General features: G+C 43.1%; 1 protein-coding gene across 3 annotated transcripts in view; it reads right to left on the bottom strand.

Moving 5' to 3' along the window:
• LARP4B (La ribonucleoprotein 4B) overlaps nt 1-27,243 on the bottom strand; it is a 69,521-nt gene that overhangs the window by 36,124 nt on the left and 6,154 nt on the right. For 2 of the 3 annotated variants that reach the window (XM_033102139.1, XM_033102138.1), the window contains 2 exons: nt 10,340-10,474; nt 9,487-9,546 (listed from right to left, as the gene is read on the bottom strand). In XM_033102139.1, the coding sequence (XP_032958030.1) occupies nt 9,487-9,546; nt 10,340-10,420 (141 nt within the window). In that variant the 5' untranslated portion in view covers nt 10,421-10,474. Of the gene's footprint in view, nt 1-9,486; nt 9,547-10,339; nt 10,475-13,598; nt 13,739-27,243 lie in introns of those variants that run through there. The other variant, XM_033102141.1, reaches the window with a different exon arrangement.

A 27,243-nucleotide genomic window follows, 5' to 3' on the forward strand; every position in this document is an offset into this window, starting at 1 on the left:
TCCTGTTCACCACTGCATCACTAATTCCTGCCAGCACTTCTGAACTCAGAACACGGGTGCTTGGGAAATACTCGCTCAGAATGAACGTTTAATAAAAGAGTTAAGACAGAAAATTGCATTTTCCACTATTTGACAACTTGTACAAGGTTTTATGCCACAACTGAGTAGAAGCCATCCTTACATAATTTACTACTTCTTAAATAGTAGACACTCAAGTCCCGATCAAGTGTTAGAGACTCCACAATTTTAATCAGTTAATCACTATTCAAGAGATACTCTGAGATGTGACCAAGGATGAAAGCAGGGAGACTTATCATTAGGGGCTGGTGACATGACAGCGGACACTGGAGAGCCTGCGAGGTGCCAGATGCTGCGCACTCACCTGTATTGGATCATGAAAACTGTCAGGTGGCGGTCATCACTGCCCCCATGTCACAACGAAGAAAACCAAGGCAGAGACGGGTTAAGTAATGTGCCCAAGAAAATGATGGTAATGAGAAAACAGGGCTGTAACATCAGCAGAAAACTAAAACATTTATCAAGAGTTCATTAACTTCTTATAATTCACATGAGAAATAACTTGCGTTAAACTTATTTCTTTGAAATGTGGTTATTCTCTTATAGTCATACGAACTCCAACCAATTATCAACAACTTCAGTTTCACCTGCGGGCCACCTAAGTCATATTTCCCACCGAAAACTCACAGCTAAGCAACAGGTACTAGAATCAGAAGTAAGCTGACCTTTATAGCCAAACTCTGAAGCGGTTTTATATAAATGGCCAATGTTTCTCGTTGACAGACAGCATCCCCAAATGCTGATGCTCTAAAGAAACTCTTCTACACCTCCCCAAAACACAATGCTCCATTAAAAAAAGAACAAAAAACCTAGCAATTCATTAATTTGTCATTTCTCAACATTAGACAGAATGGTCTCACTGACAAGTTACTGCGTAGGAACTAGAGTAATATCAGAGGAAAGAGCAAGGCAGGTGGAGAAAATAGGTGAGATAACGGGGGAAAGAAACTCGCATTTTTCATTTCAAGTTAGCATGAACTATTCCTGGATTTGCCACTAAGTAAGTTTAATTCAGAGTAATTCACTAGCTTTAGTCATGAAGTCTGGGTACCTCTGGTTCTTGATTTGTAAAACAGAAGTAACAGCTGCTATATAAGATTACTGAAAACAGATGTCTGTCCAAGCACTTGGAAATCTGCGGTTTTGAAAAGCAACGCAGGACCCTTACGTGAGGTAGGTGACATGAGAACAGTGTTTGTGTGCATCTCATAGGGAAAGGCTAACTCAGAAGAGTACACAGGTATGTCACTGAGGGGTCATCCGGGCAGCATCAGTACCCACTGCACTCTATGCGAACTCCCAAGCACTGACATCAGCAGACAACTGTTAATCATGCCCACATATGGAAACGATTATGCATGTGGGATTTACAGGCCTAATTTCATGGTGTTTGCCTCCACAACTATTTAAGGAACAAAACAGATCAACGAATGTTAACTCAGGTAAAATTCCCAAATGTGGGCATGCAAATTTGGAAGGAGGAGAGGTTAATAATTTCCTGAACTACAGGACTTAATTTCTACTTGTTTATTCCATATAATAAGCATTAATTAACATTTAAGCTACATCTATCTCCTTACTATTTATTACCATTTTTTTTGCCTAATGCAATAAAAGTCACTAACAGTAAACTATTGTTTGAATAAATGAGATTTGGTATTAGCAGTATGCCCTTTCAATCACACACGTGTCACCTAGCTCCATTTCTCCACCATTCATCCTTTAAGAGCAGACTACCTTCCCATTTGTTGAACGTCTGCATTTGTTACAGGAAAGGTACCCGAGCCAGCTGCCCACTGAGGAATCACCTGCGAAGGTCCTTCCAAAGAGCAGGCCTGCAGGCCTGAGCACCATGGTCTGAAGGGCTCCACAGGTGCTTCTCACACAAGGGAGATGTCACTGCGGCAAGATGTCACTGCCTCAGTCACTGTGCAAAGCACGGGAAGCACTGCTTAAGGCATGTATAGTCTGCAAGTAGAACCTTTTAGAAACGACTTTACACATCCAACGGGTCAAATGGTTGTTCCGTCCCGGCAAGGGGCTGGTGGGGGGAAGGACGGGCTGGGCAGGGCAGCCTGCACAAGCATGTACACAGACAGACGACTGCGCGAGGCCGCGTCTGAACACCAGCAGCACAGGCTTTAGTGATGGCAAGAGCTGACACACAAACTCGGGCTTAAGTACACGAAACAGTGAACTGAATTCAGAGTCTGCAATTTGGAAATAGTTAAATCGACACTACAGTCACTCATAGGTTTATACAGAGATTCAAAAACCTACCCATTGTTTGGAATGAATCTTCATTAATTTTGTGAAAAGCAGTCAGGGTGAAAGATTAGTATGTCACAGCACCATAATAAAAGCATACTTACTAACTGTGCACCTCCATTTTGCCATCCCCAAATAACTTCACCTTCGGCCACTGGTAGCTGAGGAGGGGGCCTTCCCATCCAAAAGGAAGCCATCGCGAAGTCCTGTGGCTGAGTGTGCAGGTCCCCACCAAGTGTGGGTCTGTCTCCCGGTGCATCTTTCCCGACTGCGTTCGCCCATACGCAGCACACCGGATATCCACAACCATCTGCCAGTCGTTCAGACAACATGTGACTGGCCAACCCTCCCACCAGGTAACAGGAAAGTTCACTCACACACTGGGAGTTCAATTCCTCTGGGAAGCCTAGCAGGGAGCCCTGTGAAGCGTTTTCACGTCTATTTACACTGTCTTCTGAGACCAATAAAACCTGGTCTTCGCTACTTAGTACTGCTGTTTCCTTGTCGTCACCTGGGATGACGGGAAATGCGTGCAGCACATCCTGAGGAAGAGCTGTGTGTCTGTCCACTCGGGCACGATCCAAGCAGGAATACCCTGCAAGAGTGTCATCTTGCTCCATTTCTCCACCATTCATCCTTGAACTTCCCACAAAACCCACTTCACCATGGTTTAACATGGGTCCTTTAGATGCAGCTGTGGCATTTGTTTGTTTGCAGCAGAGTGCTCGTCTGCTTGTCCCACATGGACTCCCGCAGTCGCTGCTGCTGGACTCACTGCTGTCTTCTCCCCCGTGAAGCCCCTCTTCCTCCGTGCGCCCCACAGCCGGCCCAGGACCTACGGCCTCAGAGAGCTCCCCTGAGCATGCACACACATGCTCCGGTCCCGCACGGCCTCCGGGGCCACCACCATCACCACAAAGAGAGCATGTCTCCCCTGCACCTGCCAGTATGCCCCAACTCACAGGTGCTACGAAAGGGAGCACCTCCTTTCTGCAGTCATTCACTCCGCAGCCGGCATCGTTTTCATCTACTTGATCTGTTTCCAAAGCAGCGTGTTTTGTTACACTAGACCTAACACAAGCCAGTGGATCCTGACCGCGCAATGCCTCGCATGTTGGCATATTTCTTTCCCATTCAAAGACTGTTTTGGAGTCTGACGTGACACTCTCTGTGTCATTTTCACTTGCCTCTCTGTGATTAGCCTGTAGTGACTCTTCCTCAGCATTTTCTAATCTGTGAGGGTCACCCCTTGAACTCTTCCCACACAGTTCACCTTCTGTTTTAAGAGTCCGGCCTGCTTCACTCTCCTCTTCTTCAGTGCAGGTGAGAATAAATGCAGAGGACATACGGTTACTCTGAACATGTGTGGGGCTGTTCGGGGCCACTTCCTGTGAACCTCTGGGGCCCCGGGGGGGTGTCCTCTGCAACATGCCCTCCACGTGTGCTTCCTGCATTGCACAAATTAAGTCACAGGCCTGAGCCGGGGCCTTGTGGGCTCCAGTATCTGCACACAGACCTACCTGACTCAACCATCTCCTTTCCAAAGCCTTCCTACCACGACCCTCATCTTCAGAAACACTCATTTCAGCCTCATCTTGATAAGACAAACGATTTTCAGATTGCAGACACATTTCTCCTTTGCTCCCAGTTCCCAGGCTGCGGTCACCGTCGTGCTGTCCTGCCATCACCGCTGGCCCCAGGTGCTCAGGTCTGGGGTCATCACATCTGTGAGGGGCTGCTTCTCGGAAACTGGCGCCGACAGGAAGACACGCACTTCCAAAGCGCACTGCCGTACTACACCTTTCCAAGCTTAAACTCATTCCACCTCGACTCAGGGAAGGGAGACGCCTGTCTGATCTGCTAACATCTAAACTGGAGCAACCGTTGTCTCTCAGAGGCTTTACAGTGTTCCTGTCTCGGGCTTTTTCAGAAGTTAAGCTCTGATCTACACTAGTGTCTACAGCCCCCGAGTCACCATTTGATTCAACACTGGCAGTGCCGTTAGTTCCATTAACACGTGGGTCACCCATGGGACTTACTGGTGCTGAGCTGTGACTCTCTCCTCCGGGGAGGGCACACACGCATTCTAATGAGTCAGTGTCTATGTTAGTATTTGATTCAGGTATTCTGCCAACATTATGTAATACACTCCTTTCTGGGTAATCTTTAGGGAACCTGGTGTAAGTGTTGGCCCTGAAAGACTCAGCCTGCCTGTCCCCACTGTTTACTTTCCAGGGTGGGTCACTGTCAGTCCAAAGTTCAGAAGTAGGCTTAGTTTTCTCATTAGAAACTTCCTTCACTTCCCTCTGACCCGGCAGGCTGCATGGGGACAGCTCTTCCTGAGGCCCTTGGGCAGCGTTGTCTGGAGGCGAGGCCTCTCTGCGAGTCCTCTCAGATGTGACAGCTGAGAGACTCTCTTTGGTGGCAGCTGCTCCACATACATGAGCACACGGCTCATCTTGTACGTCCGGGCCATCAGGATCTACAACACAAATACTGTAAAACTCGCTCACTATCGAATTCCACTGTCGTTTGGGATCCGCACCCTTCGGCTCTCTACCAGACGTACCGAGAGCGTTACTCTCATGACCACGACTGATGGGAACATTTACCAGTAACTCGCCGTCTACTACAGAGCTTTTACAAATGACAGGGTGATGGTACACAGGGTTATTTCCCAGGGCTCCTTCCTGCACGCCCTGGTCAGAAGGCCCCAGGGCATATGAAAGACACTCGTCCCCTTCAGAGAAAGCCCGTGTCCTGTCAGCGCTCACATATGGAGGAGTGCAGACACTGCCACCAGGCTGCTCAATGACAGCAGTGTCTGAATTCCTGTCAGGCTCATCCAAATTGTCACACCTAGCTGGGGACTCACTCACTGAAGAGGCAGTGCAGTTACACGGCGGCCTTGGTCTGCAAGCCTGCGTGTGCCCGGACCCCGCAGACACCCCATTCCACACGACAGCTCCAGCAGCTGGCCTGCTGGCCCCGAGTTTGACACTGTGAAGCCCCTCACCCTGCAGGGTACCGAATAACGCAGACAAAGTTGTACTTATCTTGTGCTCCGGTTCTTTCTCCTCCACAGATTTTTGTAACAGGCCAGTTTTTTCAGTGTCATTGTCACCACTTAATTCTTTGCTGAAGCAACAACCCATGTTCAACAAAAGTTCAAACACTCACATAACAATGCCTGTTGCTTTCTGAACTCCACAAGTGTACCTCACACTAACTCTCTATGGTTTCTGACGAGAAGCCGACACCCAGACACCAAAAATAGCCCCTTGCACAGATGTCACATGTCCCTGCCACTCAAATCCAAAATCCTAATTACAACAGCCCTTGCCTAACACCATCCTACTCTACACACTGAAACTCAAACAGCACACGGAACCCAAAGACTCACAACGGCAACAACAATTTTCTTACTCTTCTTAATTCTCAAACTCAACAACAACAAAATAATTGAAATTATTATCCCAGCCAAAAGAAGGAATTTCAGAATTCTGCTTTTTCTACATTGTTTCAGCATTCTCTGAATTATATTTCAGGGGATGGTGGAAACCAGAGAGGTTAGCTTGTATAGTCCCCAAAGGGAAACAATCATAAAAATCTGTTCTTTAAAATATATAGGTATTTATCATTGTATCTAACTTTCTGCCTTTGAAAAATAACATCTGTGGGTGTTTAGGAATAACAGTGCTAGGCACAAAATTGGAATGGTGTCCCTTAGAGATCTGCATTGAAATGTTTAAAGTGAATGGCAGGTCGTCTAGGGTTTGCTTTATTTAAAGAAGTAAATACATCATAACTTTTTTTGAAGTGTGTGTATAGAGGGGAGGAAAAGACAAAACAAAGTAACAAAATATGAGAGTGATAACTTCAAGTTCATGATGGGCACACAGGGGTTCCTTTTATTCTCTCTTCTTCTATAGATGTCTAAAAATTCTAATTAAGAAAAAGGAAAGAGCAAAAGAAAGAAAGGAAATCTACACTCACCAATCCCACACCGGGAGTCCCTCAGAAGCTCCCGAAGCCCTTCACCGGTGGTGAGCAGTCACCCTGCTACACCACACAGTTCCTGCCCTGATGGGTCTTAAGGCTCCCAAGATAAAACTGACACATTTGAAACATTTAGTAAAATGATATAGAACATAATTTCTTAAATACATTTTACTAAACAGTTACAGCCAAGAATGTCCTTGAAGGATGTAAAAACCTATATGATGGTCAGAAAGATAAAAACTACTAGAGTTGACTTTATTCTAAACGGTAACTCATTATTTGTTAATTGTATACCCCTAACCCACGTATACAACAGTAGCTTTAATAGTCTCTAGAGCATAAAACACCTATTTGTTTATTTCAGACTCATGTCTCAGGCTCTGTCTGCCACCGAGGCCCCACCGGCGCCACCTGCCCATCTCACGGCTTTCATTTCTGCCCAATGGATTTTCCTTACTTCTTCAGTGTTTTCTATCTCAAAATAAATGAAACCAGCATCCACAAATTGTTCAACTATCCTTGATTTCTCTTCCCCTCACCCCAACATCTATACCATCCAGTCCACACACTGGTGTGGTTGAACCCACCTCCAAGATAAGTGTGAAATCCACTCGTTCCTAGTCTAAGCCACCGGCAATCCTCATCTCCATTACTCGATAATTTATTTGCTTTCTTTTCTTCCTTTTTTGACTCACTATAATCCATTCTCTTAATATGATACGGTCAACATAATCTTCCTAAAATATAAGTCATGCTATTCCTCACCTAAAATCCTCCAGCTTCATCCCATATTAATTTCCACTAGAGACTGCAAACAGTTGCCAAATGGCTGACAAGAGCTGGGTTTTATTTTTGGTTTTGTTTCTCCTTTTAAATGAAATAACAGACGCCAAAGAGGAAGTATCTCATCTTGAGTTTGGACTCTAAAGCCAGGTTGCCTGGGTTCAAATGCTGGCTCTGCCATTTTCCAGTTGAGTAATCTTGGGGAAATTACTTAAGCCTCTCTGGGTCTCAGTTCCTCTAGTAAGGATCACTTTTGCTGCTCTCCGATTGGCTAGGCTTGTAAATAGTTACTCCTCAAAATTTTGAGGAGGAGCAGGGAGCTGTAATAAATATGATTGCTATCACCACTGGACCAATGCAAACCTGCTCCTGAATTATTCACATTTATTTGGCCATCATTGTGGCAACTCTCCTCCGACTCACTCTACACCCAACTCTGGGGAAAAGACTCAACCTTAAGAAGACTGGTTCCTAAACCAGACCGTTAAACACACTAACTGCCAATTATACCAACTGCAGACTACTGACCATGCCACCAATCAAGGCATCCACACACTTCGGTGTGCCATAAATAATGCCAGTTAGAAAAATGTTCTGGAAAAAATAAACAATTCAAATGTCCCCAAAAACCAAAAGGCTAAAGATATAATGGCTTATCAACATACGAAAACACCACAGAGCAAGTCCAAGGTGTGTAGACAGAATCATGCGATGTAGAAAAAACGAGGTCGATATGTACACTGATTACAAGTACATCAAAAGTGTGTACTCTTTAAGTAAAGACTTTTATTTTTTGCAAAGCTGTTTAAACTTGTTATAAATACAGTTTTAAAGGTCATACATGTTGTGAGCCAAGACAGTCTCTTACGGAAACTTCCGGCTTAAGTATTTAACAATCCAATGAAAACCTAAGGTGTGCAACACCCTGTAAAACTGGTAAATGCTACATTCCCCAACTTACAAAACCTGGTCAGAGGTGTGGTCTGCCGGGGACACTAGAGCACTGAGGAGCGAGGCTGGACAAAGCACGCGCCGCATAAGACTCTGTCATAGGATGTTGACTCTTTTTAAAAATAAAAAAGAAAACGCATGTAGGTAGCACTGGTGGCAAACTCTCCACAGAAGTGAAATATTGAATTCAGGCTCAAGTGTTTCCCTTCTTTTCTAGATAGGTCTTATAATTCTCACCCACAAAGAAATGTAAAAAACAAGCAAACCCCTCCGACCCCCCCAACTCCAAACCCGCTTGCACAGAATCTAAAACCTAGACTGCTGAAGGTCTTATATTTGGATTTTAAATTACTTAAAATATTGTAAAATTCATTTTAAAAAATCAATGTAAAATACAATAGGCAAAAAAAATCCCTACAAACATAATAGAATAACAACAATGAAATACAGTGGTTTGGAGGGGTCTTTCGTTTTTTAAAATTCTTCCTCACTAAAAGAAGATCAATAATCCAATCCCCTCCTTTAATTCTACATGAACTGCTCATAATTTGGGTGGATAGAGCAGGCCTACTGTAAATTTTGTGAGATTACTTTTAAAATTTCACTTTTACTTTAAAAAAAGATTTAGTTTGGGGCGGCCGGATGGCTCAGTTGGTTAGTCTGCGAGTGTTCAACAAGGTTGCCAGTTCGATTCCCGCATGGGATGATGGTCTGCGCCCACTGCAACTAAGATTGAAAACGGTGACTGGACTTGGAGCTGAGCTGCGCCCCGCACAACTAGATTGAAGGACGACGACTTGGAGCTGATGGGCCCTGGAGAAACACATTTTTCCCCAATATCCCCCCCCCAAAAAAAGTTAAAAATAAATATAAAATAAATAAATATTTAGTTTTTAATTTTGTGTAGGATTTGCAAGATCACTTAACAAGATTGTCAAGCTAAATCTGGAGTGGGTCCAAGTACACGACATTCACAGATGCAAATAGTGTAAACCAAGATTTAAAACCAACAGATCTCCATTTCCTTCTTTCATTAATCACGGCTAAAATGTGAAGCCAATTTTCTTATTGCTTACTATGACTTGTGTGCTCTAAAAAACACAGGCTATCAACACATAAAGCGAATCCTATACACACAAGATTATCAGTGAACCATTAAAACACTGTGATGCCTATCTGACAGCAAAGGCATCACAAGGCACAGTGCTGTCTGCAGAAACAGAAACACACACACACACACACACACACACACACACGCCAGAGGACATGCCACACTGACACCCACTGGACCCCGCTGGCCGCGCCCCTTCCAGGAAACACCAACATTTTCTAATTGTTCTACAATACTTGTTGTAAGGAGATATATGTGAGCCTTTGCTGTGATTTATCTCAGAACTGAATTACCTGACTCAAAGCTGGGATGGAGCTTGTCTCAGAAGTGGTTTGAGATATGGGACCATTCATCTGTAAAATTGAAAACATCAAACACACCATCATTGCAACGTAAAGAAACATATTTTCAAACCACAGTAATTGAGCAAAACAAAACCCACTGAGAAAAGCACGTTTTTACGTGACAAAGGAAATTCAGTAAGATATTCAGAGCTATGTAGGAGCTTTGAAATTTAAAATATTTTGAAATTCTGACTGAATACCATAAGTAAAACTACTTGTATTAATAGTTTCAATGTTGAAAATTAAGAAAATCTACTTTTCCGAAAGCCATTGAGAAACTTTTAAACATTAACATGATAAAATCTTAGAATAAACAAAAGCAGTCAAACGTTTCTATTAACCCTAATTAATTATTTAAATACATATCACTACAATGATTGTAATGTTTTAAGAGTATTTAAAAATCATTATCTTCTTGGTGATTTAAAATCCCAAGCTTTAAGTATCTAGAGCTATTAAGTAACTGCCATTTTTTTTCTTTATCACCTAGTACTCAACCCTACACATCAGTTTTTCCAGAACGTAACACCTGAATCTAGGTTGTGAGACACGCTAGTGTGCGGCTCTGGTCTCCTTCTTTAGTCCCATGGAGACTGTTCTCAGAAGGGGAGACGCGCCGCCGCCGCCCGCCGCCCGCCGCCCGCCGCCCGCCGCCCCGCCGCCCGCCGCCCGCCGCACGCCGCCCGCCGCCCCGCCGCCCCGCCGCCCCGCCGCCCCGCCGCCCGCCGCCCGCCGCCCGCCGCTCGCCGCCCCGCCGCACGCCGCCCCGCCGCCCGCCGCCCGCCGCCCCGGACACACTCACCAGATGAGCGCTGTCTTTCCCTTCCTGGACTCTCTGGCCCTGCGGTTCAGCCACAACCTTAGCGTCCTGATCAGAAGTCATGAGCTGTTTACTTTGTGGCTCCACGGGGAGAAGTGTAATGTCAACTGTAAGGTGCTGTAAAATGACAAAAGACAGTAAATTGGTAACGCGGAGTGCAGAGTCTTAAAATGAAATTCCTAAGAAGTCTTAGAATCCTCAGGTTTTCCAGGACACGTGTTTATTCCTCTGGAGTCGAAGTAGTTTAGAGACATGTGCCCATAACTTAGACCTTCCGTACCCAAGAAATACCTTGTTTAACAAGGTTCTTCACGTAAATTGGTGACCGTGAGAACACGTTAAGACTTGGAAACCAACACACATAAACCGCGCATGCCCAGAACTCATATTTTAAAAACAGAAAATTAAAATTAATAGAACTCCAATTTGGAATTTGATGAATCCCAATTTATACATATAGTTTTTGACCAGCCTCATTAGTTTCATTTTGTTCCAGGACAACAGGTCTCAGGAGAAATAAACACTAATTGGTTAAAAAGGAATCCCTGCACAATCCTGAACCACAGAAACGGAAACCAGCTGCCTCTGCAGAGCAGCTACAGCAAAGGCACCTCTGCTCAACTTCCTGGAAACATCTCATTTGTTCTCCCAAAGGGCTGGCGAATCTACTCTGGGTCGGGAGGGTGACTGTTATCCTGATTCTGCATTAGGAGTGTCAGAAGCAGAATTCCTGGACACCCAGGTGCCATGCAAGGTACCCTGCTTCACACCAAGATGAAAACCTGCATTTAACCCAGTATCTTTTCAGGCTCTTCTGAAACACAGTATCCAAGCGCCTGATACGGAAATGTAAAAGCTGGCTATTTTTGTCTCACTAGGTAACCATGTAGATTTTTAGTTGCTATGATGATGTCCCTTCTTCTCAATAACCTGCTTTTGATAAACTCTCAAAACGCTTGTTAATGAAATAATCGATGATCAAAGGCAATCTCACCAATTGTCATGTGTATCATCAATCACAAAGGCACAAAATCCCTCCAATGCTGTAAGACAGGTTTGGAAATGCAAACCACTCCTGATGAACCACTAATGACTGAAACAAATTGAATCCGTCTCACATAGGTTTTTTCCAAAATGTAGGGTACATGACAAATATGTTAAGTTGTAATAGAAACCAACATCAATTCTCACAAAACCATCAAATCTAGAAAATAAGACACAGGTTGGTACTCAGACTGACAAGTCACAGAAGGTGGTACTGTAGGTGCTTCTACCACCATTAACTTGTAGATTTAATTTCAATATTCTCAAAGAAAAAAACGTTTTGGTTGAAAACAAGATATTATAGCCAAAAGGGAAAAAAAAAACAGCTAGAAGGGCCCTTTATTATAGATGCTATCTGTACTTTTTCAGACACTTAGACTCGATGCCTCTCCTGATGGAAACAGCAGCACCAGAGAGGGAGTGGTGTCGCAAAAGAGCAGCAAAGCCAGGACGTGAACTTACTACAGACTTAGGGCAAACACAGGAACGCACAGGTTCTGCGACGTGGGCAACTACTGGACAAGCAGCCTGGCTTCTTCCACATGAAGTGAGTGAGGCAAGACACAAACTGGCCAAACTATCGCTTTATTTGGTTTACATGGCTTTATATGATCCAAACAAATGAACACAAAAAATAATCGGGGAAGTGATACTGACGGGATATTTGATGATATTAAACAGTTACTATATTTTCTTAGATGTGATAATGATATTGTGGTTATGTTTAATAAGAAAAGAGACGCTGCCTTTTAGAGCTGCATGGTAAAATATTCATGGGGACATAACACAATGTCTGGAGTTTTCCTCAAGATAGTATGTGAGGCAGAACTGCAAGGGTCCACGACCGGCCTCCGGGAGAAGGTGTGGGGTGAGGAGCGGTCCTGTCCACCGTGCTATGTGAATGCTCTTTCATACAAGGCTGCAAAGGTAAGTAACCAGGGCAGCATCTCAGTGGTCCTGATCTGACACATCCTGTCCATAACTGGACATCCTGTGCATCCTGTCCGTAAACAAGTCATTGTCACATCACACCACTGTGCCTCTTAACTACTGAGCTGACATACATACAGCTTTTCAAAAAAGCCCTACACCCAGCAAGCTTGCCGACAGAAAGGGTTATTGATAGTTACCCCCTTTAAGTAGTACAGCAGACACGAAGCATTAAAATTAGACTTTATTATCAGATGTCTAAATCTAAAATAAGATTTAAAGTATGATGCTGCAAGTGCTGACAATCCTTCCAATAAATAACGGTAACTTTTCATTACTTGTTCAAGAGAGCAAAATCATTTTGAGACTTAAACGACTGCTTCCTGGCAGGGCCAAAAAGCAGGTCTGCAGGTTGCCAGGTGGAATATGTCATGGGAAATGTGCCGCCGAAGCCCACAATACTTCCTGACCCAAGGCCTGGCGTTTAGAAACAGGAGGCGCAGAGGCAGCCTGCACGGAGCATTCATGAGCTGAACAAGCAGTCTCCTCCCTGATTTGATTTCCTCTCTCTCCCCAAGAAAAAGCAGAGAGGACACAAAGGACCCTCCTCCTGTCTAGTGGTCCCTGGACTTGCAGCACATTTCTCATCTCACTGTCAAAGCCACCCTGAAAGAAGTTTGATCGAGCTTATTAAATCCTTGGGAGAGTAGAGTTCTCTTAGCTCTGAATCTAAATAATTCTTTTCCATATATCAGAAATGTGTTTCATAATTAGATATTTATTAAGGTCTTTCTAAACATTCAAAGCAATCCTTACAAATATAATCAATCTCAAACTCAACTGTATGTCAAGATGGTGCCATGACTATTCAAATAACTATTTTAAGTGATTTTAAGACAGCATTTGCATACAAGAGCCTAAAAATGTACCAAGAAACCTTGAAATGTATTCGGTAGGAGTATTCTTCAGGGGTAAATAATGGCATTATTTTGAAACGATTTTAATTTATATGTTATACACATTATAATAGGATAAAGAATTACATTAATGTTAGGTACTCAGATTTTTCAGCATAAAAAAGATACAAACGTAAAATCAAATAAGCTAAGTAAAACAAATAATCTGTTGTTGGTGGTGTTTTTATTAAAGATATGTCACTTTTTAAATTACGCTATAGATTTTCTTTGGCTTTCACCAGTTTTTCTACTAACGTCCTCTTTCTATTCCAGAATCCAATCTAGGCCCCCACACTGCATTTAGTTGTCACCTCTCTTTAGTCTCCTCCAAATTGTGACAGCTCCTCATTCTTCTCTCATCTTTCATCCACACTGTCCAAGAGTGCTGAATTCTTGTGTAGAGTGTTGCTCAATTTGAGCTGAACACCTGGGACACATGGGACACCTCAGCAAGAAAGCAAGGTCGCTATCAAAGACTCCTGCGGTCATGTCGCAGGAGCAACAGTAAAGGAAGGGGGTGCGGCTCCTGCTGGCAAAAGAAGGACAATGTGAGGATCAGAAAGAATGGACACAAACATGTAAACGTCCATGACAGTCAAAGCACCGCCACCACAGTGGTCACCTCTGGAGGCTGTTGACACCAATCATTTTTCTGAAGATTACTAAAGGGAAATAGTAATTAGCCTGCCTCTCCTGGATGACTATTTCAGCATAACCAAATAGCTGATCGAGGCAACTTGTTCTCTACACAGAAACCACAATTAGTAAGTGGACCGTGAATGACAGAATTAGAAAATCAAAACATCACAACATCTAATGAAATAACAAAGGTGCTGCTCCCTGAGCTCTGCTAAAATTAGGTGAGCAGATCCAGTGGGACCTCACACTGGCTGGGTCAGATGGCTGTTGACTGAAGATACTTTTCAGTCTTACCACTTAATGTGGAACGAGGGAGTACACTCTTCTGATGGGATGACAGTGTACCATCTATGGAGTAGTCTTGCCAAAAAAAGAACCTTATTTAATCAAACCTTTAGACCTGACTCCCAATTTAAAAGAAATTCTGGGACAACACATGTTAAATAACACCAACACAAAGCTATTAGCTCAATTCAAAACATGGGGCATTCTACAAGACAGACGACTTCATTTCTACAGCAAATGTGAGACACGGAAAAATGAGGGAGAGCTGTATTTCTACAACAGGCAAAAGCTTTAATCAAAATAACCTTATGTAATGTGAGAACTGTATCTGCATCCAAATTCAAATAAATTAAGCTTAAAATGATACTTTTGACAGGAAAAATTAAATGATGCCTAGGTAATAAAGGATATTATAGAACAAGTATTAAATTTGTTGAGTGCAATTAAGGTGCTATGGCTGTTTATTTTTAAGGTCTTATCTAAAGACTACAGGTAAAATTATATATCTGGAATTTGCTTTAAAATATGCTAATTTTTATAAGTGTAAGGAAAGAGAAGAAACAAAAATACAAGAAGGCAGCAAGTTGATGGCAGCTGAGAGTAAATGATGGGTACATTAAGGATTGCTGTACTAGCCTCTCTACTTTTGTCATTAAAATTTTCCGTAATAAAGGTAAAAAGGAAAATCTAACTAGGATATAGTATCAATACACATCTAAAACTTCACATATTTACTTCTATCAAAACTATGAAAACCATTTTATGAACAATGTTCAAGGAAGCTTTAGCACATTAAAAAAGAAAAACATCTAACTACAGAAAAGAAAAAACTGATGGAATATATTATAATTATTTAAAATATTCACAAAATTACATAAAGCAAAAAAAGCAGGATGCAAAACTGTAGACAGCATAATTAGAATTATGTTTTAAAACGTCACACAACTTTGTGACTATTTAAAAGCAAATGAAACTAGAAGGAAACACACCACATGACTAACAATGTGTAAGCACGAAAACGCAAGGATAGTGTTTCACTTTGTTTTATTCCTGTATTCTCAACTTTTTGAATAACTTACTACTTTTATAATCACACATACTTAAAACTCATCCAGCTTGCTGACACCATGTCTCCTAAGCAGCCCCATAACCCTTTAGACCCTGCGGTGTGTTTCCTAGAGAAGAGCCAGGAGCCGGCACTGACCCAGCAACAAAAGCATCCAAGTCCCTTCCCAGATGTTTATTAATACAAACACTACAACTGTCATTCAGTCATCACATTTTCTTGTGAAACTACACTACACAGTCTTATTCTTGGGGTGGGGGGACTCAAAGTGTGGTCTGGGCTGAGTCAGGGGTCCCTTTCTGGGGTCCGAGAGGTCAAAATGATTTTCATAACAATGGTAAGATGTCATTTGCATTTTTCACTCTCCTTCATGCCTCACAGAAGTGCAGTGGAGTTTTGATCCAGTATCAAAGAATATTCAAGGTTATATGAAAAGACTCTTAAAATACTCACTTTTCCAACTACGTATTCGCGTGAGACCAAATTTCCTTCTCCTACTTCAACCAAAATAACAGATCAAATGCAGAAGCAGTAAGAATCCAGCTGAGCTTCTATTAAATCAAACATAAGGGGATTTCCAAAAATATAAAACGCCACTCACCCCATTAAATTACTTTTTGTTTTAGAAAAGATGACCATCTTTTCATAAACAATGCTATTTATACTAACATGTAAAGGGTTTGTTAATAAAGAAAACTATATTTTTTAAATTTCTGAGCCTTAATTTTTAGAAACAAGCCATATAAACAAAAGCTCTTTGGGATCCTGTATGTTTAAAAGTGTAAAGAGGTCCTAAGACCAAAATATTTGAGAACTGCTGACATAAGGCAAAACTAGCTCTGACAGATAAGACAGCCAGTGCGTGTGGACAGGGGACAGGGAGACATGCTTCTATTCTGACGGAGCAACCCTCCCCAGCTGGGTCCACAGCCTCAATGCAACCCCTACAGAAGTCCACCTGCCTCTGGAAGTCATCCGAAATTCCTATGGCAAATGCAAAGGACCCAGAACAGCCGAAAGAGTCTCAAAAAGAACAAAGCTGGAGGAGTCACACTTCCTAATTTCAAACTTACCACAAAACTACAGCAATCAACACAGCGTGGTGCTGGCACAGACACAGAGCTCAGTGGGACCGACCTGAGAATCCAGACATAAACCCTTACCTTTACGGTCAAGCAATTTTCAAATGGGCGCCAAGACCATTCAATGGGGGAAGGGATAGTCTTTTCAACAAACAGCGCTGGGACATCGGGACATCCATATGCTAAAGAATGAAGCTGGACCCCTATATCTCACTCTAGTTCAAACACCTAAAAGCAAGAGCTAAAACTACAAAACTCAGAAGAAAACATTACAGTAAATCTTTGTGAGCTTGAATCAAGCAACTGTTTCTTAGGACACCAAAAGCAGAGGGAACAAAAGAAAAAATAAACTGGTCTTTATCAAGATTAAAAACTTTTTTGCTTCAAAGCACACATCAATAAAGTGAAAAGATAACCCACAGAATGGGAAAAAATATTTGCAAATTATATGTGATAAGGAACACGTAGCTAGAATAAAGAATTCCTAAAACTCAGTTAATAAGAGACAAATTAAAAATGCGCAGAGTCTGAACAGACATTTCCCTAGACATGCAAATGGCCAACAAGCACATGAAAAGATGCTCAACACCACTAATCATTAGGAAAACGCAAATCAGAACACAGGATACTACCTCACATCCACTGGGATGGCTAAAATAAAAAAGTCAACAAGTGTTGGCGAGGATGTGCAGAAACTGGAATCTTCGTACATGGATGGCGGGAACGTAAAATGGCACCTCCACTTTGGTAAACAATTTCAAAATGTTAAACATAAGGGTTACCACGTGACCCAGCAATTCCACTCCTAGGCATATACCCCACTCTTAGCACATTCCCAAGAGAACTGAAAACACGTAGCTCCACCACATCTGCAAACACACATCTCAGCTTGTACGTAAATACTCACGGCAACATTATAGTAACAGCCAGCAAGTGGAAACAACCCAGAAAGCACTGCCAGGCACCGCGTCGCCTACAGACGGCCCAGTCAACCATCCAGTCCCGTAAGACTGTAGTGCATTTCACAAAAAGTTTGTTTGCGATGTTTAAAGAAAAGCCTGGACCTGACTACGCAAGATGCTGAATTTACTGCTAGCTCGGGTTTATATAGACCAGGAGGCTCAGCCTGCTGTCTACCTACCCTGCGCCCACCCACTGCCTGGGGCCGAGTTGTGGGGGGGGGGGGCGGGAAGGGAGAGTCTGGGGAGGAGTCGGCCCACACCAGCTCCTGCACACACGCACACAGGCACGAGCAAACTCATTTCCCGCCCCTTAGTTACTCCACCCCTCTCCTCCCAGCCCTACTGCCCTTCTCTCCCTCCTCCCCCTCTGCCTTTTATTATTTTTCATCTCAAGCTTGATCTCTCTGGTCTTTTTAAATCTCTGCTGGCCCTTTCTCTCCCCTTCCCTTCCTTCCCTTCCTCCCCCCCCTCCTAATTACTACTCTCTCTCAAGGGTGCCTTCCTCCATGGCCCTCCCCCATCTCTCCAACCTGAACACACACGCCCACACACACTACCTTTTACACTGTATTTGCACTGTACCTTTTCTATGTTTAGATACACAAATACTCATCACTGTGCTACAATAGCCTACAGTACTCAGTATAGTAACAGGCTAAACTATACAATCTAGGTGTGTAGTAGGCTATACCTTCTAGATTTGTGTAAGTACACTCTATGATGTATGCACGACGACAAAACCAACTAATGCCTCATTTCTCCATCATTACGTCTGACTGTAAACTACTCAAGGTTATTAGAGGTTAAGAGCCTTATTTTCATACATGTGCCTGGCATACTTCAATGAATTTTCAAATAACAATGATAGAATCATAGTTTCAGAAATTTCTCAAACAAAGTATATAATTCTTCTAAACAGCATGAAATTCCTTTTCTTGGTACAAAAGGGTATTGTGGAAACAAATCATTTATTTGTCTCTGGATCAGAAGAGACCAGAATTGGATCTCTGAGTTATGGGACAAAGCGCGAGCAAAGGAGATGGACAGTACAAGATGCTAGCACACACTCGTGTTCTAAGAACTCCAGCCTAACTAGTAGGGTCATCTTACAAAAAACAGTGAATGAACATTCAACTAGATAAGTAAACAGTTTGACTAAAAATGGAAAACTAAAGATAGAGACCGCCCAAATTAAGTATTCTACAGTCTCTTTTGAGAATCAATTAGAAAAGTGAAAATTTGTTACTTTTAATGTCTAAATATTACCTTCCAGACCTGTGAAATTAAATAAATCCATTGGATAAAACAAAGATGATCAAAGAAGCTAAATCAAATCATTAAAGCACAAAATCATAGCATTCTGGAGTTGGAAGGACATGTTCATAACAGCAACTTTTCTTAATGAATGGGAATTACAGTTCCCCATTCATGTGCCTGTCTGCTTGTTGGATCCCTGCGCATCGCGGAGCTGTCAGCAAACTCTCATATCCCAACGCATACCTGTCTCACAGCACAGTAATCTGTGAGCACCTCAGGCCAGAGCAATCTGGGTACCTTCCGCAGCACCTTACACAGATTATACAGTTGACCTTGAACAAGGCTGGGGTTGGAGAGCCGACATCTGCGCAGCCAAAAATCCAAGGATAGCCCTTGGAAAATCCAACAGCCAGCGCTTGGCATCAGCAGATTCAACCAACCGTGAATCCAGAAGAGTATTTGCCATCCACGGTTGGGAATATGAGAAAATAATGTTTTCAATCCAAGGTTGGTTAAACCCACAGATGCTGAGGGCCGACAATTTATTGAAAAAACAGTGCAGAAGTGGACTCGTGCAGTTCAAAACCGGGTTGTTCAAGGGTCACCCGTATATCAACTGAATCTGTAGGCTTGAAAAGGGGATATTTACACAGCAGTAAATGGCTGTCTCCAGATGTTATTCCAGCTCTTTGTTTTTAAGATTCAATCTCTCTATGATAGTCCATTCTTTCCACTGAGTCTTCTCAGAGTAAATATGTCACTCAAAAACACTGACGAATGAAAGAAAGGAATCCAATCTCAGTTGTTTAATTACACATCTAAACTGGCACCCAGTACAGAAACACTCCTAAGCAGATGCTGCCAATAAACTTCAAGATTAATTCTTTAAATTCCCTTTTATACATGTTCACCTGAGAAAGGTCCCTTCCACCTTTAAGACGACTTATAATTGGTTTAAGACATTATCTTGCCTTGGAGAGGGCAATTCTTTGGAAAATCATTTTAGCTACAATTCTTATTAAAATACAAAACACAGAGCTTAGATCGCCTCATTAACCCTCTGGCTAGGAGAGAAGCATTTCACCCACGAAACCTCTGAGGAATGGCCAACCACTCTAGTACTTGGTTAGAAAGAAGCCTAAATGAAATGTCATTTGAAACAGTGAAACAATATGAAGATCAAAGACCCTATCTCTTACTTTGCATTCAGCTGTAATGGTTACTTTGTAAAACTAAGTGCAAAGAGGAGTAGGGACTCACATCCATAGAGACAGCCTTTCTGCCCTCAAAGTATAATTGCTTGCTCTCATCACCAGTGATTCCTTTTCCAGGAGAAGAGCACCCCCTGAAGCAGCCATACTTTTCCACCTGAGGGAGAAGCAATGGAAATGGTAATGACTAACGACCACCTTAGGTGGATCTTTACAGAGGACACACTTAGCTAATTCGCACGCCTTCCTGAACACCACTGGGAAGCGCTCGGCCCAAACCTGCAGACTGCACAGAATACAGTGCAGCACCTCTACCCCGTTTAACCTAAAACGGAAGGAGTAAAATACAAGAAATACGTACTTTTAACAAAAATGTTCAGCTACACAGCTGAAAAGCTAATCGTCCTGAGTACAGCCTGTTTAGAATGTATTCTGACCCCCATTTGTCTGTTTAATCACCATTTTTTGATTAAGAACTACTTCCCATGTTGGAAATGACAAGCCAGGCAGCAGCATGCCACGCCCAGAGCCAGATCTTTCTTGCCTTAGTGAGGTCCCCTCACTCCCGCCCCCAAGTCTTCTCACTTGCAGCAAAGGCACTTCCTGCTGTACTTCTCCTTTTTATACCATCTCTTTTCTTAGCCACACACTAACAGCCCTCGATGGCAAACAAAATGTATCTCGAGTCCAGAGTAGAGAGAAAACAACTTCCTGCTGACATCTCAGAGGTAGTATCACCTTTTGGAGAGAGCGCAAGGCTGCCTGGGTCAGTTTCTTCACTTTTTCTCATTTACATATGAAAACAAATTGCTGATGGCCAAATATAGCATTAGCATATATATACCTGTACCAAGCCGTCAGAATCAATACCACAAAAGCCTTAAGAGACCAGAAGTTCTCTTCAAAAAAGAACTCCGCATATAGTACATTGTCCAATTCTTCACCTCACCCTTCTAACGAATCCTTCCTTTCTTCAAGGACTGCCAATCACATTCTATTGCACTTTTTTTCAGGTAACTACAGTTTTTCAGTTGAAAGCCAGCACATAATACTTAGAGTAAGATGGGGTGATGAAGTCAACTTAGAACTCTACATTCCAATGAATGGCAGTGCCACAGCTAGGAAGCAGCTTAAAGCCGCTTTGCTTTCACCCTGTGCCGCTGAGATTGGGCACACGTATCCCTAGGAGGGCAGCAAGGGACCAGAACTAGAGGTGGGAAACAGAAGTCCTGGAACTACATATAAATGTATTCAGTAAAAACAACTGCACACCTGACCGATAGCATATTTTCACTTCATCCTGTAACAGACCACCTTCTTTAACTCCTACCAACATGCCATTTTCAAGTATGTTCCATAAAAGCTTTGCGAGGGCAAAGGCACTTCTCATCTATATTAATCAAACGCAGCAAGAACATCTGGAATGTGGACTGTTTCCCCAGGTAAAGGCCAGCGAAGCTCAGCTGAGTCATGAAGACAGTGCAAAGGGCTCTCCCGCAGTGAGCGCTGCTGTTTGATGGGACAGACCTGGGAAATGCAGCACCTGTCTTCCTCAATCCCGGCCAGAGCCCTCCAGGGTTCCCGAACTCCTACTACTGGACACGCAACCCCCATCCTTAAAAATTAAAGGCCACTAAACAGCTTTATAAGTGGTGATAAGATATGCCTCATTTCAAGACCGACATTAATGAGTAAGCACTCTTCCTTTCTTGAACCTAGTATTCTTAAGAGACACACACTTCTAGCACTTTGGAGAAATGGAAACAGCCCTGAACAATTAGAATCCTATACAGCTCTTGAAAACCAGCCCTCACAAGTCAAGGCAAGAGACCCAAACACAGCCTGGACATAAGACAACTTGAAAAAAACTTCATGAAAATGAGTGAGTTTTTCTCAGCAGTTTCTGTATCAAAGGAGTTCAGAGGGAAAAAACACCTGTTCACTGGTCCATTACCTGCGGTCTGGATCCCATTCCCTCCTCTTGTCCTGTGTTGCCAAGCACTTCCTCCTCATCACTGTTTAACATGCCCAGCCTTTGCTGTCTCCAAAGACAGAGCCACAAGGGAGGGCCGGTAGGGAGCTGCTGAGAAGCAGGGACAGGCCAGGACAAAACCAAGAGGCGGGGCCTGCAGCAGGATGCAGCCTCTCCGAGGACAATGCAGTGCCTCCGCAGGTTGCCAGTGGCCTGCTTGTTGCTCCATCGGGCAGGCAGCGGGCCGGCCTCTACCAACTGCCTTCCTCCTGCAGCGGGGGTCTGGGGCCTCGGCACAGGCTCACTCACACCCGCCTGCTCTCCTCCTCCTTGCTCACCCTGCACTCCCATGCTCTCCGCTGCCCTGTGTGATTGAAAGTAACTGTAAAAGTAAATCGAAACAGGCAATCCTACAAGCTGATAACTGAATCCTCTTCCACTGTGTATACGCTCCTCCACGTGGGCCTTTTTCCTGGCTGGAATCAGGCTTATCTCTTTCTGGAATGAACCAGAACCATAATGCTTCGCCTAAGACTTTCACTTTGTTTCTTTATAAAGTACAACTTTGATACTTAAAGAATAATCTGAATGGTATAAGGCTTCTATTCCCCAATATTTAAAAATTGGAACAATCTATTATTCTAACAAAAATACAGTATGGAAAATTAGTGCATTTGAATCTTCCAGATCAGACAGTTCACACTAACAGATCTGCATTTTTAGCACCTTTGAAAAGAAATATTCAGAATGAAGACAAGTGGCAGGCCAGGTGACAGAGAGCTTCCTCCGACTCAGGCTGTGCAGCTCCAGAACAATGCAGGCATTCGGTGTTTCCTCCACACTTTGAGACTGCCACAGGCACACACAGAGAATGACAAAGGTGCTCACTGAACTCAAAAGTGGTGGTTGGAAGGTTGAAGAGAAGCCTTGAGACAAAAGGAGGAAGATGACAGGCTGGCAGAGGAGGTCACAGGCCGGTCCACAGGCGCTGACAGCCACGGGTCTCGTCCCGACCGCCAGCAGAGGCAAGAACTGGGCGGGTGTGATCCCGCTCCGTCCTTCTGCATATTACTGAGACGGTTTTCCCAGCTCGGCGAGTTGGCTTCAAGCCTGTTCTACTGATTTGGGGTGCACTGACTCACTCTGCGGTCTGACAGGCGTTTCCAGAGGCACCTTCTATGGCCTCTTTCCAATGCTGCTCACCTGTCAACAAAAGCCATCTCTCAGGCAGCCTGGTAGTCTTTCATCTTCCCCCATCACACCACCTGACTGTCTCATCCCCTAGCTTTTCAGAGCCGCCTTACCTGCATACGGAATCCCACAGCAGTGTTCCTAGGAACTTCCTGTGACAAGACTCCGAAGCTGTGAAACCACTCTCCTGAGAGTAACGCGCATGCAACCACTGCATCAGCGTGTATCAGTGACATCGTGTAACCACACTACCGAGCATTCCTGGCCTGAGCAAGTGTGAGGACACGCTCAACCAGCTCAAGTCAGCACAACTCAACTGGGAGGAAGAGAGAAAGACAGAGTCGAGAGGGGCTCACAGTCCCAGGTTGAGACCCAGAGAGCGTCACACCTGGGGCCTCAATTCTGCTCTTCCATCCTTGGCTTTTCACGGCTCCAGTTCACACAGGTGCTGAATATCAGTGCAACTAAGCAAATTCCTGGAGAACATTTTTTTGACCTACAGACTCCTCAAATTCATTCCCACCCCACTCCTCTTTTAAAACAAATAAATGAGCAAAAAATGACAATCAATCCATCTAAAGGAAAGACAGCATGCCCAAACCAGCTGCCCAAACCAGAAACCTGCAAAAATATACTTCTAACCTCTTCCTCTCAAATAGGCATGCATCTCCCCATCTGGATTGTCTAAATTGCTCAGATAACCATCATCTCTGAATTACTACCCCAACTTCTTAAGTCCCCTTAACCCCACCAATCCTTGCACAGAATGACCTTCCTGAAACACCTCTCAGCTTACATCCGAGGGCCAGCTCTGGGAACACCCTGACAACAAGCAAGGCCAGCTGAGATGTCATTCCCAGGGCCCCCCCCCCACCCCCCGCCCCAGCCTGGGTCCCAAAACCTTCATACCCAGTGACACAGCATATCAAATGATCCTGTGGCTCTGGTACTGCGAGGGCAGGACCCTGCCTACTTCTCAGCCACTGTATCCTCAAACAGTACCTAACAATCTCAGCACATGCACGTTGAGTAATTTTGTCTTCTGTGCAATAAGCACGTGGGAAGAAATTCCTAGTCTTTAAAATATGAAGCTCAGAAAGTGTGACGAATCCAGGTGAGAGCGTCTGCTCTGCATCTTGCAGACAATGTGTTACTGAGGGGAGGCAGTCTTTTTAGGTTAGGGTAAAACTGCTCGGAGTTCATTTTCATTGTATTTTAGATAGTCTCTAGATTTCTGTATATGCACACATGCATGCATATATGTAAGTGTGCATTGGGATCTAAACATATACAACAGTTAAATATAAAGTCAAGGCTACACTAAAAAATTGTATTTCATCATCAAAATAACAATAAATCATTCAAGAAGTTCCTAAGTGGCAAACACACACTAAAACTCTTATTTGTACTGAAGGGAGAGGTCAAAGATCCTTTTGAAATCTGCTGAAAGCTAGGAGCCTTTTCACTGGAAAAACAGACATATCTGAAAAATGTTAAACACTGCCTCAGAAGTTCAAGGGCCCCCCACCCCTCAAGCCCATCTGTGATGGACTTAGGCTAGGAGGCTAAAGAGGAATTTAACTCCAACTCCCCACTCTCCAGGTGGTGACGCAGGTGACACTCCTATTTTACCTGTTATGGGCATTTTTAGGGCATGTACAGCACAGAGCACGTTTTTAAAAACATAATCTTTACTGTGAAAGTAATCTCTACTGCTACTAGAGAGAGACAGACCAGAGCTGGACAGCCATGAACTCCCACTGCGTCCAAGCACAGAACCTAACCACAATCCTCAAAATTAGATGCGACAACTGAATGCACTTTCCCTTTTCCAAGATGACAGTGCAAATCAGTTAATATTAAAACTCCAATGACTACCCCTAAGATGAAGTGTTCCTTACAGAAGTGGTACTACGTTTAAAAAGAGAATTAAAGTTCTACAGTAATGAATGAAAAACTACACACGACTTTGAATTTGACATTCCAAAGGCATAACACATCTCCACTTCATAAATAACTGGATCACAATCCTACGCCAGTTAGGATGACAGTTCAGCAAACGGTGATCCTAATAACACCTCCATGGAAGTTCCAAGCAAACTATCAGAATCAGCTCCAAAAATGCCAAGCTCCTGTTTGGCCTTGAGGTAAGATCCGCTGGGCCTCAACGATCAGCAGTTTACAAACTACTATTAAAATGTTCCGATAAAAGCCAGCATACCTGACGCTTAGCTATGCTGTGTGGCCAGCCCTCACCTCTTCCAGTTACCTGGAGCTGCTACATAGGACTAGGACATCCATGCTTTCCAGTGGTGCAATCTGCAAAAGACTTGGAAGCGAGAAGCTAGACGGATTCCATTTTCTGCTCTTCCCTCATTTCGTGATATAAAGCAAACTATCTCTAGGCCTCAGTTTCCCAAATAGTAAAACAGGTGTTCCAAAGAGCAAATGACAAAAAAATAAAATTAAATTAAAAAAGGCAAGGGCTTTGGGTTCTGTGAATTATAAGCCAACACACTATTAGGGCAGAACTATTGCAGCCTGCAGCGCTCCTGGCTTCTGTAGGAGAGATACAGGCTGTCACATGGGAAGTCAGCTGGCAGCGAGCAGCAAGTCGTCGCGGAGGGTGGTAAACGGAAGGCCCAGAGAAGTGGCACAGTGCTCACAGCGTCACTTCTCTCTCTACAAAAAAGTGACAGCATGGACAGAGATGCTGACTGCCAAGGCCTGAGTGCCGAGCTCGGCCTGTGTGGCTGTGAGGTTGACGGATGACAGCTTCAGGAAGGGACCACTGGTGACATGAACTTCTCTTAGCAGATTTCTCAGAGAAAACATGTAATAACCGCAGTCTGAATCTATGAGACACGCTGGAAGACCTGTTAGCACCTTCCTAAATGGACTAAATAGGTTAAATTACCTATTTAAAATGGCAAACAAAACCCTTAATTTTCCTGGAACAAATACTTTAATTCAATGCTTAAAAAGCACAGTTGAAGAACTGCTTTAAGAATCTGCTTTAAAAAAATACATACATATATATATATATATATATACACACACACACAGTAAAATGCCGACTTAAAGTCTATAGCAATAAGTTAAGACTCTCACCAATTTCAACTTTTCTTTTGAAAGTCCATTGTTAAGAGTACACCCTAAGAAGTATTTTATGTGAGTTCCATGATTATAGTGCAATAGAAAACTGAACTTGGAGAAGACACCAAGGTTACAGTCTTCACTCTGCCACCAGCTAACTGATTTCCAATTAACTTTACCTCTGTGGGCTTGAGTTTCTGAAATCCCAGGACTACAACTGCAATATTACACTATTTTTCTGACCATTATATTCAGAAACTTGTCATCAAATCTGTTAAAATAATATAGACCAAAACTCAGTCTCAGAGAACGTCCTACTTCAAAGTGTTGTTTCATTCACACCAAATACTACATGAAAAGTCTAAAAGAATTAAAAGTTTCCCTCTGGGTCTTGTAATTCCAGGCAGGTGATAAAAACAGAAATAAACTGATAAAAACAAAATACTCCATGCAACTGGATTAAGGCTGACTAAATGTATTGCTAGTTATTATCAAACATTTGATAAACATATTCTTTACAAATTACCAACAAAATTCCCTAATCTCACCCCCACAGAGCAAATTGTAAACTGCAAGTTAATGATCCAGCTTTTGTTCACCTGCTCATAAAATTACCTAGTAATACAATTTGTGGCAAAATGATGACTTTGGGAAAACATCTGATCTTTTTATCTTGAGCTGTAATCTCGTGAGTTTACAAAAACTTATACTGAGTATACACATTAAAAACCTCCACAATGACAATCAAACGCGCTTTCAATATTCTGAACTTGAAAGGAACAGTAAGCCCAGAGTTGTGGGCTTGACTTCAGTACTCAAACTCATGGTCACTTAGGATCTCAAAGCACTCTCTGGTGATTCCATTCTCCTTCCAGTCTTTCACACTGTTTTTGACTCTCCTGCACTGAGCCCTGAAAGATCATGATTTCAGCAGAGTACAAGAAAACTCATCAACGTATGAAAGAAACGGGGTGGAGCCTTGAAAACCTAAGGGTGCAGGCAAGACAGCAACTACCGTCAACTGCCTTACTCATTTGTCCTTTGGTCTTCACTGATTGCCCTTCCCCTCCCTAGATATGTAAAGTGTGAAGAAGCAAATACTGCTGATTCATCATTACTCATTTGTACAATGGCCTGTACTCCAAGTGACCCATTGAAGGGAAACCAGAAACATAGCAAGTGTCACTGAAGACAC

The sequence above is a fragment of the Rhinolophus ferrumequinum genome, unplaced genomic scaffold, assembly GCF_004115265.2.
Source record: "Rhinolophus ferrumequinum isolate MPI-CBG mRhiFer1 unplaced genomic scaffold, mRhiFer1_v1.p scaffold_109_arrow_ctg1, whole genome shotgun sequence".
NCBI classification, from domain to species: Eukaryota; Metazoa; Chordata; class Mammalia; order Chiroptera; family Rhinolophidae; genus Rhinolophus; species Rhinolophus ferrumequinum.